We start from the raw sequence: 21,371 nt of genomic DNA on the forward strand, positions 1-21,371 counted from the left end.
ATAGCCGTGAAACCATGATCGGTTAGCGCCGTAGGAACACACACACACACACACATATAAACCATTCGCCAAGGTCCCAATGCTAACGCGGAAGCTGAATTGTACCATTTTACTCCTTGCGGAGCTGCCGAATATCTGCATGTAGTTTGAATTAATGCGCTCGATAGGCCTGCGTTAAAAGAGTGTGTTCACATGAAAAACTCTTCAACGCCGGAACATTTTTAACGATCAAATGACTGATACTACAGCCTCCTCGTGTTAGTTAACGCACCACAAAGGCCTAGATACATATTTGTTTATCTATAAACGTGTACATATTGGGGCCTACATGTAGGCCTACATGTTGATAGTTACGATACAATGCTGTAGCTTCGTTGAACTCAAAATAACAGAAAAAAAATGTTTAATATGGCAGGTTTGCATAATAATAGAAAGGTTATTGTATCACAATCTCAGTTCTAGTCATTTCATATTTCCTTCTTCTTTTCTTTAATCATTTGACGATATCACATGTTGGGATACATGTGTTTTAAGTTGTATTGCGGCCAACAGCATTTCAACCAATCAAATTAGCTTATTCTCGAAAGCCCTTACCCTCAAGTTTGCATCATGGCTTCCTCCGTTATTCGACAGTTCTGCATCGGGCAAGGTAATTTTGTAGTAAATACATAGGCATGGCTTTTTATTTCGTCACGCTGTATCTCAGTTTCATTGATTCTTATTCTGCGTGACTCGGTGCATGTGAATCACTGATCGTCTACAAGGTGATATGGCGTTTCAAGCCGGTAAAACACGTGCCCGCTGCAACAACAACGTCACTGACTGAGACTGTCAGTTGCTGTCAGTTGCTGAGTGATTTAATGGAACCGTTGTTTGATTTTTTTTTTCTTTTTTTTATAGTAAACAAGACATTACTGAAGAATATCTTACGAGATTGCTTGTATCAAGTAAGTACCATGCATACCCTGCCTGAAAGTCACACTTGGTTGTCTCCCCTAATTGAGTTCGAGGCGATTTCTTTCGACGTAATTTATTCTCGTCAGTCTCAGAACCTAAATACACCCTTTTCCTTTAGTTCATTTATATTAACTCACAGGGAATTAATTTTGTTTCTCAACAGCTTGTTGCCAGGTCCAAAGGACAGTTGTAAAGACTAGGTTGATGTATTTGTTAGTCATTGAACCCCTTCAAACCATATTTCAAACCATTCTGAAACCTGGTTTGTCTATGAATTGATGTCACCCTACACCCCCCCCCCCCACACACACACACCTCCCCCCCACCTCATCCCAATTCAGAATATACATTGTTTCACACTGAGCTATGAGCATGAAATCCTTCAATCCTATTTGCTTTTAAACCTTGACTTGGAGCAACTGCTTGGTGGTTTTAGATTTGAACTTGATTCTGGTGCATTCCTGCGAATTGAATGAAAGAATAATGACCTATAGTAACATGCATCTATTCAAGTACATCTACATACGGAATGTCCATCTCTCAGCGATGTGCATTATTAAAGCCATAATCCTTCATTCATTCCATCTCCCTGACATTCACGTCTGAGTTGTTGTTGCAGCAAAGTCGATGCCTGAGTTTATCAGCTTGCCGAGCAGCTCAACCTGTAGCACAGAAAAAAACGTTCACAAGGGACAAACCACATGTCAACATCGGCACAATAGGCCATGTGGACCACGGCAAAACAACCCTGACAGCTGCTATCACAAAAGGTGTGTATGCTTGGGGTTTTATGTTATACTTTGCCAATTTTTAAATCATATGACAACGAGAAGTTGTTAGGTGTGTGTACATGCACGTATATGTAAGCTGTGTCTTCTTATGGCAGAGTGAGTCCATGTCGCCAAAGCGCTGCCGCCACTGAAGTATCATGCTGCAGACACCAGACATGACACCACACCAAGTCACTTTATACTTACAATGGCTGACCAATCCAGTTTCCTTACTCTAACCTCTCAGTGCTGAGCACCAAGCTGAAGCGAGGCAGCAAGAAGTACCATTTTTTAAAATCTACTGTGAGACCAGTCCAGGGTTTGATCTCCTAACTTCGAGGCTGACGTTCTAACCATTAGGCCACTGAGGCAGTCATGTTAATGTTGCAGCTGTATGAAGTGCATATTTGAATGACAGCTATATTACATACTTGATCAGTTGACTAAACAAAGGAGCATATGATTGTATCCTTTTGTAGAAAGGTTCATGGTTTTGTTACAGTTCTAGCCAGTGAAAAGAAAGCTAACTTTAAGGAGTATGCTGAGATTGACAATGCTCCAGAGGAGAGAGCGCGCGGAATCACGATCAATGCTGCCATTGTGGAGTACTCAACGGAAAACAGACACTACGGTCACGTGGATTGCCCAGGGCATGCTGATTATATCAAGGTAAGGCCACCATTAAAGGTATTGTGGTTGGTTGTAACAAGATGGACAGGGTTACATTGAGATATATAATATATTTCATATATTCCATGATAATTTCTTTAAAATCACTGATGACCTTTCCCCTTGTGCCAGAATAAAAAAAGAAAGGACTTCCATGCAGCCAGGCCCTTTTTTTCTGATAGGGTTGTCAACCGGCCCGGATAGCACAGTTGGTAGAGCGTCTGCTTCGGGACCGGTAGATCCAGGATCAATCCTTGATCGAGTCACAGCTAAGACTTTAGACGCTTGACGCTTGGTGTCAGCATGAAGGGGATAGTGCAACAACGGGTTGACCTGTATCAGTATAATGGCTCGGGCGGGGCGGCTTACTTGCCTTCGGTAAGTCGTCTCAGTGAAGCAGCACTAAATAAAAGAGCGGTGGAAATCCGTCCTGCAACAAGGAGGCACATTACACGTACATGCACTTTAAGGATTCCTTCGTCGTCATATGACTGAAAAATTGTTGAGTACGACGTTAAACCCCAAGCACTCACTCACTCACTCTGATAGGGTCAGGTGCCCTAAAAGAAATTTTTTAAGGATCGCCAAAGTCACTGCTTGAAAAAAGATGTTTGACAGTGATGGACTCTCATCCACACTCAACATGGCCGCAGTCTTACATGTACAACTGTAAAACTGTTGAAAACGGCCAGGTGCTAAAATCCAGCTGTCTCTAGTTAAGCTGTTATCCTTATATCAGTGACTTTGGTTCTCACCAACGTAGTTGCTATGACTAAAATCCAAGTCATAAAATTGTTTCATCATCAAATCACAACTCATTTATCTTGGTGGTTAGTGATGTCTTCTGTACTAAGCATATCAGATTTTTTGTTATTTCTCTATTCTGAGTTCGTCCAGCTCATGCTGACTTCCTCTCCGGCCATATGTGGGAAGGCCTGCTGGCAACCTGCGGATGGTCGTGGGTTTCTTCTGGACTCTGCCTGGTTTCCTCCTACCATAATGCTGTCGTATAAGTGAAATAATCTTGAGTATGGCATTAAACACCAATCAAACAAATAAATAAATAAATAAATATTTCTCTATTCTCCGGTCAAATCCAGCTCATGCTGGATTCCTCTCCATTGGAAGATCTTCCAGCAACCTGCGGCTGGTCATGGATACCACCACAGTTCTGCTCGGTTTTACTTCGACCATAATGCAGGCTGCTATCATATGAGTGAAATATTCCTGAGTGCAGTGTAAAACACCAGTCAAATAAATATAGCATATAATAGCATGTAAAAGGTTAGGTACCTTAGAGCTGATTTTAGATCAGCTAAACAAAGATAAAAGACCACAGTTTTTAATTACCATGGAACCCCATCAATGAAATAAATATGACAGCGGAATTACCCCACAAGCTTAGCCAATTTGACACATCGTATCAAAACATGAAAACTTGCCCTTCAGAACATGATCACAGGAACAACCCAGATGGAGGGAGCTATCTTGGTCGTTGCGGCTACTGACGGTGCCATGCCTCAGACGAGGGAACACATTCTGCTTGCCAAACAGGTACGTACATGAATTTGTTCTCTGCATGCCTGTCATGTTTATCCCTACATGGATGCCCCTGTCCTATATCCCTGTTATATCCAATCTTGTCATGTTCATCCCTACATGGATGCCCCTGTCCTGTATCCCTGTTATATCCAATCTTGTCATGTTCATCCCTACATGGATGCCCCTGTCCTGTATCCCTGTTATATCCAATCTTGTCATGCTCATCCCTACATGGATGCCTCTGCCCTGTATCCCTGTTATATCCAATCCTGTCATGTTCATCCCTACATGGACGCCCCTGCCCTGTATCCCTGTTATATCCAATCCTGTCATGTTCATCCCTACATGGACGCCCCTGCCCTGGATCCCTGTTATATCCAATCCTGTCATGTTCATCCCTACATGGACGCCCCTGCCCTGTATCCCTGTTATATCCAAACTTGTCATGTTCATCCCTACATGGATGCCTTTGTCCTGTATCCCTGTTATATCCAATCCTGTCATGTTCATCCCTACATGGATGCCTCTGTCCTGTATCCCTGTTATATCCAATCTTGTCATGTTCATCCCTACATGGACGCCTCTGTCCTGTATCCCTGTTATATCCAATCTTGTCATGTTCATCCCTACATGGACGCCCCTGCCCTGTATCCCTGTTATATCCAAACTTGTCATGTTCATCCCTATATGGATGCCCCTGTCCAGTATCCCTGTTATATCCAATCCTGTCATGTTCATCCCTACATGGATGCCTCTGTCCTATATCCCTGTTATATCCAATCTTGCCATGTTCATCCCTACATGGACGCCCATGTCCTATATCCCTGTTATATCCAGTCTTGCCATGTTCATCCCTACATGGACGCCCATGTCCTATATCCCTATTATATCCAGTCTTGCCATGTTCATCCCTACATGAACGCCCATGTCCTATATCCCTATTATATCCAGTCTTGCCATGTTCATCCCTACATGGACGCCCCTGTCCTATATCCCTGTTACATCCAATCTTGCTCTGTGTATTGTGAGTTCCATGTAACTTGTCCACTGATGTTGAGTTTTAAACTTGTATCCTTATAAATGCCATACAGTTTGAAAGATGATTACAGTTTGAATGATTAAGAGTTCCATAAATGGATACAGGAATGTTTCTTTAAGTGTTTCACAGTGGCTGGTATTGAGATTGATGATTTCAGTAAATTCACTGAAAATCACAGACCAGTGATTGGACACATGTGGATATATTTGCCACAGAGTTAGTCTCCTGGTGTAGATTTTCCTGTGCAGTGGTTGACAGACAGACACACAGATCAGTACAGACAGACAGACAGACCAGTACAGACAGGCAGATGGGTGCAGACTGACAGACTGGTACCGACAGACAGACAGACCGGTACAGACAGACAGACCGACTGGTACCGACAGACAGACAGACTGGTACTGACAGACTGGTACAGACAGACAGACAGACTGGTACAGACAGACCGATTCAGACAGACAGACCGATTCAGACAGACAGACAGACAGACTGGTACAGCAGACATTCTTTGGTGTAGGTAATAAATAAGTAGTGTGTTTTAACTGTTAAGCAGCATGTTTATGTGTTTCAGATTGGGATCTCAAGCCTGGTGGTGTTCGTAAACAAGGCAGATGCCGCAGACAAGGAAATGTTGGAGCTAGTAAGATAATCAGTAACCTTCACTCTACATGTTGTCACATCATGAACAGTTTAGGCCACCATTGAAAATATGTTTGTTCAGGTTAACTCAATCCTCTAAAACAGACCCTATCACAAGGGATTTTGGTGGAATTTCTTTTTATTTTACTCTTAATGTTAGCTTCTTCAAATTAGCCAGTAAAAATTAGTCTTCTTCAAATTAGTCTTTTTCATTAGCCGAAATGAAACAGAAATATTTCCCTAGTGACTGATCTACTGTATTTTTCTCTGATAGAGCTGTGTTAGCAGCAAAAAAGCTTTTTTTGAAAACTAGCCTTAAGTAAAATTATTCCAAACTGTGAGAATTTTGTATTAAATGTCCAAAGGCTTTTGAAGACATAGATACATCTCTGGCAATTTCTCAGCTCGGGATGACTGCTATTTGGTAATTATAGTGTGGAGGGATGAGCAGTTGTTTCAAAAGTCTGGTAACATGTACACGTACGTACACATGTTTATCACAGGTTGTTGTTGATATCTGCTGAGTCATTATAATGTAGTACTCGTCTGAGTCCACTGCACGGATATCATCCATTTATGACAACGAATTCAGTTACACTCATCTTTGTATTGTTTATAATACACTTCCTTAGTTCAAGTAGGGGGCCTACTTAATAATAGTTGAAGCAATGTAGTAAGCTGTAGGATTCACTCAGTCAGTGTATTTACCATGTCCCAATTGACCCTTTAACAGTTTTGTGTCAGAGGCCCCAGTTTCCTGGAAACTGTTTTAATGGTCTTTCACCCGATGTATGCTTCATTTTAGTGTTTTCTTTGCCTTTAAACTCTATTTTGATAATTCACAGTACTGACTCTCTGTTCGTTATGTTTCAGGTGGAGATGGAAATCCGAGAGTTGCTGACAGAGTTTGGGTTCGATGGTGATAATACACCCATTATAATCGGCTCCGCCTTAAATGCCTTAGAGGTGAATGAGAGAGATCGGGGGCCAGATTCATGAAACCTGTGTTACAATGCGAACATGTAACTGCTATGGCAACGTAATGTCAACAGTCCTGGTTGCCATTGTATACCCTAATTCAACCTTTTCTCGTAGGAAAGAGCAACTTTCAGTGCAATTTGTGCACATTTTTAATTTCATTTTGGAGACCAAACTACATTGGTTGGATTGGCCAGTTTCAGGACTTCACACAAAGTTTAGTTTTATCAGTCAACAAAGAATAATGTTTTCAGAATAGGCTTGAATAAACATCTTGCAAACATGCGAAAATTACAGTCATAGATTAGTCATAAATTATAGACATAGTTGCGTGCATGTAACTCCGCAAATGCTTCACGAGACCTACATGTACCCCTGGGGTCCATTGTACAGTGCCTCCCTTACGGGTTAGAACCTGACAAAAGACGGTCTTGATTCCTCACGTGAACACTTGACATAAAACTAACTGCGTTATTCCACTTAATGAACTTTTCCAGTGGAAAAGGAAAAAAGTAGTAGAAATAAAATGGCTTATTTGATGTCGTTTTAATTTCATTTTTGGAGCATACTGGAACCCAAATCCTGAGTAGAAAAATTAACTCATTCTTGTTTTTCTTTCATACAAACTGTGGATCTATATATATATATGTATATATATTGTGTATATACATGTACACTTAACTTAGTTGACCAGGTGGTTGATATTTTTTTAACAGTGCCTCAAACCCATGTTACTTTCAGGATAAAACCCCAGAACTAGGCGTGGAGAAGATTAGGGAGCTTTTGGCCGCTGTTGACACTCACATCCCCACCCCGGTCAGAGAGCTGGACAAGCCCTTCTACCTGCCGATAGAGGGCGTCTGCAGCATTCCAGGTAATCTAACAAAATACTACACAGTCATGTTTGTGTAAACCTTCTGTTCCACTGATTAGTTTGACGTAATATGGGAGTAGTGTAACTCTGAAAAATGAAAGGCTCAGTTTGACTCGATATTTCAGCACATTATTTAGCCATTATCAGGAGAGCTATTTGAAGTTTTCCTGATGTTGGCAAAATGAGCAAAAATATCGAGTCAAAATGAGACTTTTCTGCATTCTGGGTAATGATAGTATATCATCTGTATTCCAGGTAAATGGAAACATTTCAACGGTTAGAGCGTCTTCCTCGATGTTAGGAGACCTGGAATAAAACCCAGATCGGGTCATAGCAAAGACTTTAAAAATGATACTTGTTGCTGCCTCACTTGGCGCCTAGCACTGAGAGGTTAAAGCAAAGACACAGGACTAGTTGGCTGGGTATCAGTATAATATGACTGGGTTGGGTGTCATGTCTGGTGTCATGTCTCGTGGCGTCAGCACTTTGGAAGCGTGCCTGTACTTGACCTGCCATAACTTACAAGAAGACACAGTATACATGTTTATACACAAATCGAAGGAATCTTTGTCGTCATTTGACTGAAAATTGTACAAGTACAACGGAAACACCCAAGCATACATTTTCATGGTTTTATTTTTGCAGGGAGGGGGACAGTAGTCACAGGTAAACTGGAGCGTGGCATCCTGAAGAAAGGAGACGAATGTGAAATTCTGGGCCACAACAAATCCCTAAAATCCATAGTCACTGGTAAGGTTGCAAGTGTTTTGCATTTTGTGAAGTTGGTGATGACCAAGTGAAGATCAGAAAGGTCTTGTTTAGTGCTCGTTGTATCAGTTAAGAATACTCATTATAATGAGACACATAAAACTTTCAGTAAATATCAGGGATCTGTTTACCATATCATATGTGTATGTTGTATGCTCTACATGTGTATGTGGATATGTGATGTATGCTGTACACACAGGTGTGGGGATGTGTTGTAATGTTGTATGCTGTACACACAGGTGTGGGGATGTGTTGTAATGTTGTATGCTGTACACACAGGTGTGAAGATGTGTTGTAATGTTGTATGCTGTACACACAGGTGTGGAGATGTATTGTAATGTTGTGTGCTGTACACACAGATGTGGTGATGTGTTGTAATGTTGTATGCTGTACACACAGGTGTGGAGATGTATTGTAATGTTGTGTGCTGTTCGCACAGGTGTGGTGATGTGTTGTTATGTTGTGTGCTTTTCGCACAGGTGTGGAGACGTGTTGTAATGTTGTACGCTGTACACACAGGTGAGGAGATGTGTTGTAATGTTGTATGCAGTATACAGAGGTGTGGTGATGTGTTGTTATGTTGTGTGCTGTTCGCACAGGTGTGGAAATGTGTTGTAATGTTGTATGCTGTACACACAGGTGTGGTGATGTGTTGTTATGTTGTATGCTGTACGCACAGGTGTGAAGATGTGTTGTAATGTTGTATGCTGTACACACAGGTGTGGAGATGTGTTGTAATGTTGTATGCTGTACACACAGGTGTGGTGATGTGTTATGTTGTATGCTGTACACACAGGTGTGGAGATGTTTTGTAATGTATGCTGTACACAAGGTGTGGTGATGTGTTGTAATGTTGTACGCTGTACACACAGGTGTGGAGATGTGTTGTAATGTTGTATGCTGTATACACAGTGTGGTGATGTGTTGTAATGTTGTATTCTGTACACACAGGTGTGGTGATGTGTTGTAATGTTGTATTCTGTACACACAGGTGTGGAGATGTTCCATCAGCTGCTGGAGAGAGCGGAGGCTGGGGATCAGTTGGGGGCTCTCCTGAGGAACATCAAGAGAGATCAGGTCAGGAGAGGGATGGTTGTGACCAAGGCGGGGTCTGCGAGTATGCACAACAAGATAGAGGCACAGGTAATGAGTTAGGGTACCTGGATAACAACATAGAGGCACAGGCTATGACAAATCAGAGGGTGGATACATACACAAGATAGAGGCATAGGTCATGATAAATCAGAGGCACAGGTAAGGAGAGAGCATACATACACAAGATAGAGGCAAGGTCATGACAAATCAGAGGCACAGGTAAGGAGAGAAGATACATACACAAGATAGAGGCACAGGTAATGATTTAGGGTACCTGGATAACCACATAGAGGCACAGGCTATGACAAATCAGAGGGAGGATACATACACAAGATAGAGGCAAGGTCATGAAAAATCAGAGGCACAGGTAAGGAGGGGTGGATACATGCATAATTAGATAGAGGCACAGGGATGATACATACACAAGATAGACACACAGGGGATAACAGATCAGAGGCACAGATGATGAGGGATGATACATACCAAGGCACAGGCAATGGAGTAATGACACAGGTATGGTCAAACTGATGTGTGTTGTGTATTTCATAGGTGTATTTCCTTTTACAGCATGGTCAAACTGACGCATGTTGTGTATTTCATAGGTGTATTTCTTTTTATGGCATGGTCAAACTGACGCGTGTTGTGTATTTCATAGGTGTATTTCCTTTTATGGCATGGTCAAACTGACGCGTGTTGTGTATTTCATAGGTGTATTTCCTTTTATGGCATGGTCAAACTGACGCGTGTTGTGTATTTCATAGGTGTATTTCCGTTCTAGATCCTGCTCACAGTGATGTGTTGTGTGTGTATTTCACAGGTGTATTTCTTGAACAAGGATGAGGGAGGGCGCTCTAAGCCCATGGTGCCTCACTTCCAGACACAGGTGTACAGCCTCACCTGGGATTGCCCAGCCTTCATTGAAATCCCTGATAAAGACATGGTCATGCCTGGAGAAGATGCTAAAATTTTATTCAATTTGAAGAAGAAAATGGTAAATTATTTGGCCTTTTTATTGTTAAGTAAAAGCAATTGGCTATGACGAGCTGTTTGTATGAGGCTTTGCTGTCAGAGTAGAAGAGCAGATCAATCAATTTTTCACTTAAGATTTTAAACCTCAATATAACACAATTTTTTGGGGTATTTTTCTTAATGTAACACTGGTTAAGTGTTTCCAACTTCATCTCTCATCTCACATATCAGAATTGGTTACACAGTTGACAGTTGATGAAAATCTCTTCATCTATAAACTTGTAATGTTGATACAGAATACGATTTACTAAATGAAAAACTTCGATTCTCAGCAGGAAAATTCCCAGGTAGTGTATTTCACAAGCAGGCCACATTAAACTTTTTTCAATCTCAGTCAATCTGTCAGGATTAAATTAATTCCAGACAAATTGACTGAATAAAACTTGTATCAAAACTGAAGTTTTTTAATTGTATTTCTCTTGCATGGGGCTGAAAAAAGTGCACAAATTTTTTGTTTTACGGGTGAGCCAACGCAAAAAATCCAAAATTGGAATGAGAAGAAAATCAAGAATCCTCCTTTTTATGTTATTTGATCTTAATGTCTTTTTATGATTTCCCTGTTTTTCACGGCTTTCCACTCAAATAAATTTGTCTTTAACAGGAATAATTACTGGATCAGTGGGCAAAATTCCTGCGAATTTTTCAGCATTACTTCTATATTTACTCCTTTTGAAGAAAACAATTCATTCTGCCTGTAAAACAAAAATTTTAATTAGTGTGGCCTAAATTAATAAATAAATGTATATTTGTATGTACAAAGAATTTAAGGATGCATAGTGCACGGTTTATTCTGTTGCATTGATTGCTGTATTCTATACCAGGTGTTAGAGAAGGGCCAAAGGTTTACCATGCGTGATGGAGCTGGCACTTTGGGGTACGGGGTCGTGACCTCAGTTCTCCCGGACATCGACATGGCTGAGTACGAGGAGGATATCAGGAAAAAGAAGAAAGCTGCGATTAAAGAAGCGGAAAGCTGAGAATATTCCTGTGCAAACAGAAAGGTGTTTTACGATGGGGCAGTGATGCTTTGTGCAGGGGAAACTACATATATGTATGCTAGGGCTGCTTAGTTCTTCAGTATAGGAACTGGGATGGTTGTGTTCCCAGGTACAAATATTTCCCCTGCTTTATAAGACTGCGCCCTCGTGGATGTAAAAAAATAACAGACGTGGACAAACGCAGGTGTGAAGGATTCACCTGTTCAGGATGTACACCTGTGCATTTTGTGTGTGTCTCATTATGATGGGGAATTTACCTCAGGTGTGTTTCTTACCTGTGCTATTCTTTAGGATCATCTGCAGTGTGTTTAGAAAGTACATGAAAAATACGGGAGCTATCAGCATGGATGATTTGGAAAAGAATAATATAATACATCAGTCTGCTCACTGATGGGAGCGCATTCTTTTGTAGGTCAACCGACACCATTTATTTTGCTATAAGTGAGAATTAAAAAATATTAGAATGTATTTCCTCATGCATATTTGGTATTCTTTCTTCAGTAATGGTTGCCTCTTACAGTGCTTTTATCATCTGAAAAGTTGATCACCTGTTCATTTTGCAAGCACTAATGGCAAGATACTTATTTGCAAAGTAGGTCATCTCTTTGTTGCAGTTTTGTGTAATATGAAAATATATGGTTTTCTTCACCAAATCTTTGTGTTTTTGTTCCTCAAGATTCTCCTTAAGGATGCACCTCGTGATTTACCACCTTTTGATCATGATGAGGTGGCATACTGGAATCCATGTCAAACTTGCACCTCCACTTTACTGCAGCTCTAGCATGTTTAACTGTGGGGAGATTTGCTTGGGAGGATGTGACTTTGGACACTGGGTTCTTCAAATCACGCTTGTGGCAGCCATTTTATAAGCGATAAATCATGGAGTATATTGTTAAACACCAATGAAATACATGTAAACAAGAAAAATGATGGATCTGTCTTCCAAAGCAGAAAATGCTGTGAGAGCAGGGGAATCTACAAAATTCCCTGTCCAAGTCCGGGTTTGAACCGGTGGTAAGAGGAGTATGGTGTGTGTTACTGGTCCTGTTAATCATACATGTATCTAATAAAACAGATTTTAAAATTCTGACGCGAGATACGTCAACATAAGACAAGTGAATATTTTCTTGAAAATTCACACAGACTGCTTCGGTGGCCTAATGGTGAGAGCGTCCACCTCGAAGTCAGGAGAGCCGGTATCAAAACTGGGTCGGGTCATACCAAAGAAGGAAAATTGGTTGGCCCGGTGTCAATATAATGTGATTTGGTGGGATGTAATGTCTGGTGTCTTCGGTGTGATGTTTCAGTGGAGGCAGCACTTTGGCCGCATGAATTTGCCTTGCACAAGAAGACACAATACATGCACACACACCTAATGACTCCATATGACTAAAAAATTGTTAAGTGCGACGTTAAACTCCAAGCATACATACATACGTGTTCAGACATATTTATTTCACACAAGGACACTTGTGTACTTATCTACATGTATTTTCTATGTGTTCTCCCTTAAATGTTCTTGCCAAATGTATTTATTTATTTCATGTATGTGTTTTACGCCGTACTGAAGAATATTTCACATATAAGATGGTGGGAGGAAACTGAGCAGAGCCCGGGGGAAACACGACCATTGGCAGGTTGCTGGAAGACCTTCCCACACATGGCCGGAGAGGAAGCCAGCATGAGCTGGACTTGAACTCACAGCTACTGCATTGGTGGGAGGCTTCTGGGTCATTGCGTTGTGGTGACGTGCTAACTCCTCGACCACGAAGACCCCCTGCTAAATGTATGGCTTGGTTCATAAATGCACTACTGCAAACAGCACAGTGCCCTCTGATTAACATGGTCCAGAGTTCAATTCCTTGGGTCGTCAGCAGATTTACATCATGTCCAGTTTCACTCAACCTTTTTTCCCCAATAGTCCAATATGGAGATTTTCTTGAAAAAACTTTATAATCAGTCAAATACTGGACTGAACTTTGGTGAAATTTTATGTAAACTGACACAAGTACGATATTCATTTAGATTGTTTTCACCGACTTGTCATGCACTCTCTAAATTCAACATATACATATTTTAAATGACTCAAATACATATAAATATATAAGTAACAAAATACAACTGTCATCACAAAATGGACACATAACCACAAAATTTAAGCAGGCAGTCTAGCATTTAAAAATGGTCAATAAACTGATGATTTTTATAATCATTATGATAAAAAATGGACCACTAAAATGAGGACGGAGTGTAAAATATAGCGCAGCGTAAACTCAGAATGACGGATAAGTCCCTCAGTGAGGTGTGTAGCTGGTGTCAAGATGGTAGAAACCCCCTTGTGAATTCACCGTGTGATAACACAGTCCCTCAGTGAGGTGTGTAGCTGGTGTCAAGATGGTAGAAACCCCCTTGTGAATTCACAATGTGATAACACAGTCCCTCAGTGAGGTGTGTAGCTGGTGTCAAGATGGTAGAAACCCCCTTGTGAATTCACCGTGTAATAACACAGTCCCTCAGTGAGGTGTGTAGCTGGTGTCAAGATGGTAGAAACCCCCTTGTGAATTCACCATGTGATAACACAGTCCCTCAGTGAGGTGTGTAGCTGATGTCAAGATGGTAGAAACCCCCTTGTGAATTCACCATGTTATAACACAGTCCCTCAGTGAGGTGCGTAGCTGGTGTCAAGATGGTAGAAACCCCCTTGTGAATTCACCATGTTATAACACAGTCCCTCAGTGAGGTGCGTAGCTGGTGTCAAGACGGTAGGAACCTCCTTGTGAATTCACCGTGTGATAACACAGTCCCCCAGCCAACTGACGGATCCATGCTGATGAAATCGGCAATGTTGTTGTTTGACTCTGAAAAACAGAAGTTTGGGGTTTGTATACAGGGATAAGGTGAAGGTGTTATAATTACACATACCTGGGGTTTGTATACAGGGATAAGGTGAAGGTGTTATAATTACACATACCTGGGGTTTATTCCGGCATACAGGGATAAGGTGGCGGTGTTTTCAGTTACATTACCTGGGGATTGTATACAGGAATTGGCTGGAGGTGTTTTACTTACACATACCTGGGGATTGTATACAGGGATAAGGTGGAGGTGTGTTACTTACACATACCTGGGGTTTATTCCGGCATACAGGGATAAGGTGGCGGTGTTTTCAGTTACATTACCTGGGGATTGTATACAGGAATTGGCTGGAGGTGTTTTACTTACACATACCTGGGGATTGTATACAGGGATAAGGTGGAGGTGTGTTACTTACACATACCAGGGGTTTGTGTACAGGGATAAGGCAGAACTGTTTTACTTACACATACCTGGGGACTGTATACAGGGATAAGGTGGAGGTGTTTTCAGTTACATTACCTGGGGATTGTATACAGGAATTGGCTGGAGGTGTTTTACTTAGACATACCTGGGGATTGTATACAGGGATAAGGTGGAGGTGTGTTACTTACACATACCGGGGGTTTGTGTACAGGGATAAGGCAGAACTGTTTTACTTACACATACCTGGGCATTGTGTACAAGGATAAGGCGGAGGTGTTTTACTTACACATACCTGGGGATTGTATACAAGGATAAGGCGGAGGTGTTTACTTACACATACCTGGGGACTGTGTAGAAGGATAAGGCGGAGGTGTTTTACTTACACATACCTGGGGATTGTATACAGGGATAAGGTGGAGGTGTTTTACTTACACATACCTGGGGATTGTATACAAGGATAAGGTGGAGGTGTTTTACTTACACATACCTGGGGATTGTATACAGGGATAAGGTGGAGGTGTTTTACTTACACATACCTGGGGATTGTATACAAGGATAAGACGGAGGTGTTTTACTTACACATACCTGGGGATTGTATACAAGGATAAGGTGGAGGTGTTTTACTTACACATACCTGGGGATTGTATACAAGGATAAGGTGGAGGTGTTTTACTTACACATACCTGGGGATTGTATACAAGGATAAGGCGGAGGTGTTTTACTTACACATACCTGGGGATTGTATACAGGGATAAGGTGGAGGTGTTTTACTTACACATATCTAGGGATTGTATACAGCGATAAGGTGAAGGTGTTTTACTTACACATACCTGGGGATGGTATACAGACATAAGGTGGAAGTGTTTTACTTACACATACCTGGGGATTGTGTACAAGGATAAGGTGGAGGTGTTTTACTTACACATACCGGGGGATTGTATACAAGGATAAGGCGGAGGTGTTTTACTTACACATACCTGGGGATTGTATACAAGGATAAGGCGGAGGTGTTTTACTTACACATACCTGGGGATTGTATACAGGGATAAGGTGGAGGTGTTTTACTTACACATATCTAGGGATTGTATACAGCGATAAGGTGAAGGTGTTTTACTTACACATACCTGGGGATGGTATACAGACATAAGGTGGAAGTGTTTTACTTACACATACCTGGAAATTGTGTACAAGGATAAGGTGGAGGTGTTTTACTTACACATACCGGGGGTTTGTATACAAGGATAAGGTGAAGGTGTTTTACTTACACATACCTGGGGTTTGTATACAAGGATAAGGTGAAGGTGTTTTACTTACACATACCTGGGGATTGTATACAAGGATAAGGTGGAGGTGTTTTACTTACACATACCTGGGGATTGTATACAGGGATAAGGTGGAGGTGTTTTACTTACACATACCTGGGGATTGTATACAGGGATAAGGTGGAGGTGTTTTACTTACACATACCTGGGGTTTGTATACAGGGATAAGGTGGAGGTGTTTTACTTACACATACCGGGGGTTTGTGTACAGGGATAAGGTGGAGGTGTTTTACTTACACATACCTGGGGTTTGTATACAGGGATAAGGTGGAGGTGTTTTACTTACACATACCTGGGGTTTGTATACAGGGATAAGGTGGAGGTGTTTTACTTACACATACCGGGGGTTTGTGTACAGGGATAAGGTGGAGGTGTTTTACTTACACATACCTGGGGTTTGTATACAAGGATAAGGTGGAGGTGTTTTCTGCCAGCTCCCATCCTCGCCCAACATATGGGTTCTGTCAGATGCAAAGTGACGCAGATATGTTTCAGCAGAAATCACTCGAAAGTACCTTAGAAGACAAATAACAGGACAACGAGCTTTTGATAAATTCACGATAGTTAGCGAAACAAAATCGCACTGCAAAGATGCAAATATCAGAGCTGTTTAAAAGTTGGTTTCCTTGTGTCTTGCCGGTGTGGAACATAGTTCAATCAGACCCTGGTGGTATGTTGTTGTGGTTTCAAAGCTCAATACACGAATTTGATAAAATGCTGCCTTGTTTAAGGCAGAGTGATAGGTTCCATTGGTGTCTTATGTTGTATATAAAGATTTCATTGATGATACCAGTGGGGGGGCCTCCATGGCTGAGATGGTTAGGATCTTCTGACTAATGCGGATGTTGGGAGTTCAAGTCCAGCTCATGCTGGCTTCTTCTCCGGACATATGTGAAAAGGTCTGCCAGCAATCTGCACACGGACATGGTTATCCCTAGGCTCTGCCAGGTTTACTCCCACCATAATGGTGACCGTTGTCGTATAAACGAAACATTCTTGCATATGGCGTAAAAACATCAATCAAATAAATAAATATTTTCAGTACCAGTAATCCACACACAACTTCATGGGATATTTTAACTCCTTATCCTTGTATATTACAGTTTGATCAACACTATGCTTAGTTCATTAAAAACTTTATAACAATATTGGTGATTTACTACCATATTCTGACTGCGCATGCTTGATGGAACTGTACCGTTTATATTCTGGTTTCAGGAAGTCCTCAGAGTGTATGGCCTGCTGAGCGTATCTCCGGAATGAACAGGGAAATGTCAGCCGCGTATCCAGGTCGTACACCTGGACAACTGAGCTGCTCTGACGATGTAGCAGGATCACATGGTAATCCTGAAAACATATAGAATGCTGGGATATGTTCCTGTTAGAATTATTTTTTTTGTGCCAAGCTGAATAATTTTTCACTTACATGATGCCGGCCAGTATACTATTTATCTAATTATTGTTCAATACCATTATCAAGTACACATGTCGTTCATTTATACGATGGCAGCCAGTATGCTATTCATAAAAGATGGGGGAAACTGGAGTGTTGGGAATAAAACCACCAGCCTTTGGCAAGTGTATACAACAGGAGCACTTCGACGTGTGGTCCTAGCATGTGTGGTAGTGGTGGAAGGCAAGTGTCCTGTGACCTTCATGCACAACCACAACCACAGAGCACTCTGTACAACTTATTGCCTCTAAGGCCCAGAGAACAAGGGAAATTTCTCTGTTAATATAGTTACTGAGAAAAGTATTGAACCGTTAATCACATCTCAAGTAAATACTGTTTTTTTCTGTCTTGACAATGTCAGAAAATGACAGCAACCTATTAATACTGATAATTCTTCAAGGTTTTATCCAGCTACTGATGTAACAGGAGCAGATTTCCAGTACTTATACTGGCAGAGGATAGAAGGAATTGTCCCTTTTGTACAATTGGTAGATGTAGATTTGTTTGTTTGATTGATTTACTAGGCTTTAACATTGCTTTCAACATTACTCCATCATCAAGCCTGACTGGAGTGCCATGCCAAAAACATCAGACAAGATGGCTCACCCATTGATTATGGCAGTGGAATAAGTGTAAAAGTAGATGTATTTATACGCCTAAAAGGGGAGACCTCAAAAATATGGTCAAGGAGATGGAGTTATCCCCCTTACCCAAACAACTGGCTGATCCACAGACTTTGCCTGCTTCTGATTCCACAGTGGTACCTGCCGAGAAAATGTCACTGTCATGATAATGATCAGGTTTCTATGGTAACTGGAGACTGCAGACATCCGAGCACATCACTCCCATGAGGCAGCGGCAAACAGATGACAAGGTGAAAGATAACAAGGGAGGGTACAGGGAAATTAACAACATTGGACGATATTCACGAAGTAAGGCTGATAATCACCAGACCTGTATGCAAGACAACAGAACTATGTCCACACCATATATAAATTATAAACATTAACACAACCTGGTTTTGAACTTATGAAGCTGTGAAGCAGTTTTGTATTAAAGGAGAAGAAAATTTAAATATCAAACAAATACCATTGAAAAGAGTACGCATTTCCTAGCAGGTGCATGCCATATAAAAATTCTATTACATACCTCAAGATGATAAATTATAAATAAAGTCAGCGCCAAAATCCGCTGTGGGCGACTCCATTTTGCCTAAGAACTAGTCCTGAATTCTTCTGTGTTAGAAGGAGAACTGCCGTCAGCAACCGCTGAAGTGCAGTTCATACATTTCTGGTAGAACTCTTCTTCCCACAAGGTAGCAAACAGTACAGTTTGTTTTCCGCTTGACAATCAAGAAACCAGAATGTTGAACTAGCTTCCAAGTTTACACTAACAAGCCAGCAGTTTTAACAACTCACATTGACTGAGGGGCAACACACCCTCAGCATAAATTACAAGGTGTTAAAAATGGAGGACGTTGAGAGTTTAAGTCATGCTGGCTTCCTCTTCAGCCATAACTGGGAAGGTCTGCCAGCAACCTGCGGATGGTCGTGGGTTTCTCCCAGGCTCTGCCCGGTTTCCTCCCACCATAATGCTGAAATATCCTTGAATACGGCATAAAACACCAATTAAATAAATAAATAAATAAAAATGGAGGATGCGATGGACTCAGCGATTTATGCCAGCTTTGCCGTTTTCAGGTTTTATGTGTATGGCGAGAAAAAATCCCAGAATTATTGCAACAGGCACCACCAGATAGAAAAAATGTGCTCTTTTCGGCCAATAGTGTCATGTTTTTAAGTTTTCTTCTCCTTTAACTCCCATGCTATATGGACAGTGTTTTCACAGCTGTGTGATTGAGTATGCATGAACACTGATGTGAGTAAAATGGTAAATGCCCTGATGTCCACGGTCTTGAATAAGGAAACAAAACACAATCAAGAATATATCATGGCATCTTACATAATCTTACTGAAGTGAGATCAAGTAGAAACCATTAAACCCCTAGGGTTTATAATAGGTACTTCTCTTGGAAAAAAAAATGTACTTGCTATGGTCCCACATCAAGAGTCAAAGCCTTAGATATTTATTTCATTATCTTATTGGTATTAATACCTATTGGAATATTTCACCAGCTACATGTACCAATGTTGTCAGATTTGTGTGAGGAGGAAACCATGTAGATACCTGAGGAAACCTGCGTGCCTGAGGAAACCTCCACACCTCACCAGCTACCTTATAAACCTCCTGACGTAAAATCAAAGCTGAACCAACAGACGCTGGATCTGAACTCACGGTCATTGGACAACAAACTGGGCAGATAGTTATGCATGACTTGGACAGTCAGGGTTCCAAAACAAAATAAAGGTACGTGTTAAATTGATATTTTCCGCGATGACTGCACTAGAACGTGATCGTTGTTCTCTATATATTAATACTGCAATATACTTACTGCCAGGCTGTTGTTTGAAATGAACACCACCCAGCAGCTGGCCAGCTCAGAGGGCATTTCCTGCTGCACATTTTCACACAATTTCCAAATATTTTCTTCGCTGTCCAATAATAAAAAGAAACCAAGGGAAATATTTTAATATAGGGCCAAAAGTTCTCCTCATATCTGATTTCTCCCTTTGCAAAATATTAAAATATTGTTAATGCAGAATTTTAAGTTTTAACTTCATACATAATTACATCTGTGTCTCTGGTTGATTATTGTGTATTCCAGCATGGTCAGAAAATAAATAGATGAAAAACTTCTGAACAAATTTAAGCTGCTGGGGCAGATTTCACAAAGTCATTTATTAAGACTAAAATGAAAATCTGAAACACAATTTCCAGTGCTTAATTTCATTTCGTATAGATAAAAAAAATTTTAAAATCCTCATAAATGTTATTAAACAAATGTGTCAAATTTTCAACACCACAACAAATCATTGTGATGACAGTACAAAAGAGTTAATCTGAGCATTAGGAATCAGTGTAAAGGCAGAAATAGGAGATGATACAAAACTGTGAGCTTTGCAGTGGAGTTTCACAAATGCCAGTGACAGTTGCACAACTATCAGTGAGGATGAAAGCCTCACTTGTATTTCAAGAAAGCAGTGTCCAGAGCATTTTGCCTCTCAGTCCAAGTTGTAACACTAGCAGTCCAAGTTTGTTCTGATATTAGGTATGGCAAAATTCTATTAGGCCAAGGATAGCCCAAAGTAATGTCAGAGGGTGCTACAATTAAAAAACTTGATGAAAACATTTGTTACCTACCCTCATACAACATGTCGAGGGTGGCGGTATGGTGGGCACCTTTTGAGCAGTACCAAAGAATCTTGGCATGGCACGGCTTTTAAAATTGACTTTAAACGCCGTGGCAAACTGCTTCACCAACAGTATCAGGTTTTTAAATGAAGCACGGTCTAGCGTTGGTTTGGGACCATGCTTGGCTGAACAATATTTTGCCAAATTTAACATCTGAGCAAATCTCGGGCTATAACTTTATCAGAGTTGTAACTACATGTAGACACACCGACAAACTGATGGGCTAATAAGGGTCCAGTTGATTCGACAGTATGACGATGATTGCCTTGTGTAAGATTATGAATCTTTAATGACAAATAAACTGCCGAAAACTGGACCCTTTCTCGCACCATTGGTAATGAGCTAGGAGAAAACTGTCTGTAAGATGCATAACACGAAACATTATTTCTCTGAAAACGATTAGGTTTGGCTGATACACAAAGCGAATGGGCATAGAATCTTTAGACATTAGCGCATGGATTACCAGAAAAATGCTGTATATGCAGAACTGTCATAACTAGCCAATGCTTGAGGTTCCGCTGTCATATCTTCCATGGGCGCTGCCATGTTGGAATCCTCGCGAAATTCTCCGAGATGTGTCGAAATGTCTTTTCTATTTTTGTAGCAGGCTCAAAATGCCACACCTTGGATACGTTTAGTTCGCATGT

General features: G+C 41.0%; 2 protein-coding genes across 3 annotated transcripts; one reads left to right on the plus strand and one right to left on the minus strand.

The window, feature by feature from the left end:
• The first annotated feature begins 605 nt into the window (after window positions 1–605).
• Window positions 606–11,826, plus strand: LOC135476348 (elongation factor Tu, mitochondrial-like). The gene is made up of 12 exons (XM_064756346.1): window positions 606–649; window positions 901–947; window positions 1,577–1,727; window positions 2,230–2,396; window positions 3,846–3,950; window positions 5,549–5,617; window positions 6,490–6,582; window positions 7,336–7,468; window positions 8,114–8,218; window positions 9,228–9,379; window positions 10,149–10,322; window positions 11,182–11,826. The coding sequence occupies exons 1-12, from the start codon at window positions 610–612 to the stop codon at window positions 11,335–11,337; spliced, it is 1,392 nt and encodes a 463-aa protein (XP_064612416.1). The 5' UTR covers window positions 606–609; the 3' UTR covers window positions 11,338–11,826.
• A 1,011-nt stretch (window positions 11,827–12,837) lies between these two features.
• On the minus strand, window positions 12,838–21,237 carry LOC135476709 (protein N-terminal glutamine amidohydrolase-like). 2 transcript variants are annotated; one of them, XM_064756822.1, is made up of 6 exons: window positions 21,188–21,237; window positions 19,865–19,964; window positions 18,123–18,176; window positions 17,158–17,306; window positions 16,350–16,474; window positions 12,838–14,216 (listed from the first exon to the last, which is right to left on the minus strand). In XM_064756822.1, exons 2-6 carry the CDS (start codon window positions 19,919–19,921, stop codon window positions 14,113–14,115), a joined length of 489 nt encoding a protein of 162 aa, XP_064612892.1. In that variant the 5' UTR covers window positions 19,922–19,964; window positions 21,188–21,237; the 3' UTR covers window positions 12,838–14,112. The 2 variants fall into 2 exon arrangements, with proteins under 2 accessions (XP_064612892.1, XP_064612891.1); XM_064756821.1 differs by lacking the exons at window positions 19,865–19,964; window positions 21,188–21,237 and having other exon boundaries at window positions 18,123–18,707.
• Between the last annotated feature and the right edge of the window lie 134 nt (window positions 21,238–21,371).

This window comes from Liolophura sinensis, chromosome 10 (genome assembly GCF_032854445.1).
Source record: "Liolophura sinensis isolate JHLJ2023 chromosome 10, CUHK_Ljap_v2, whole genome shotgun sequence".
Taxonomy (NCBI): Eukaryota; Metazoa; Mollusca; class Polyplacophora; order Chitonida; family Chitonidae; genus Liolophura; species Liolophura sinensis.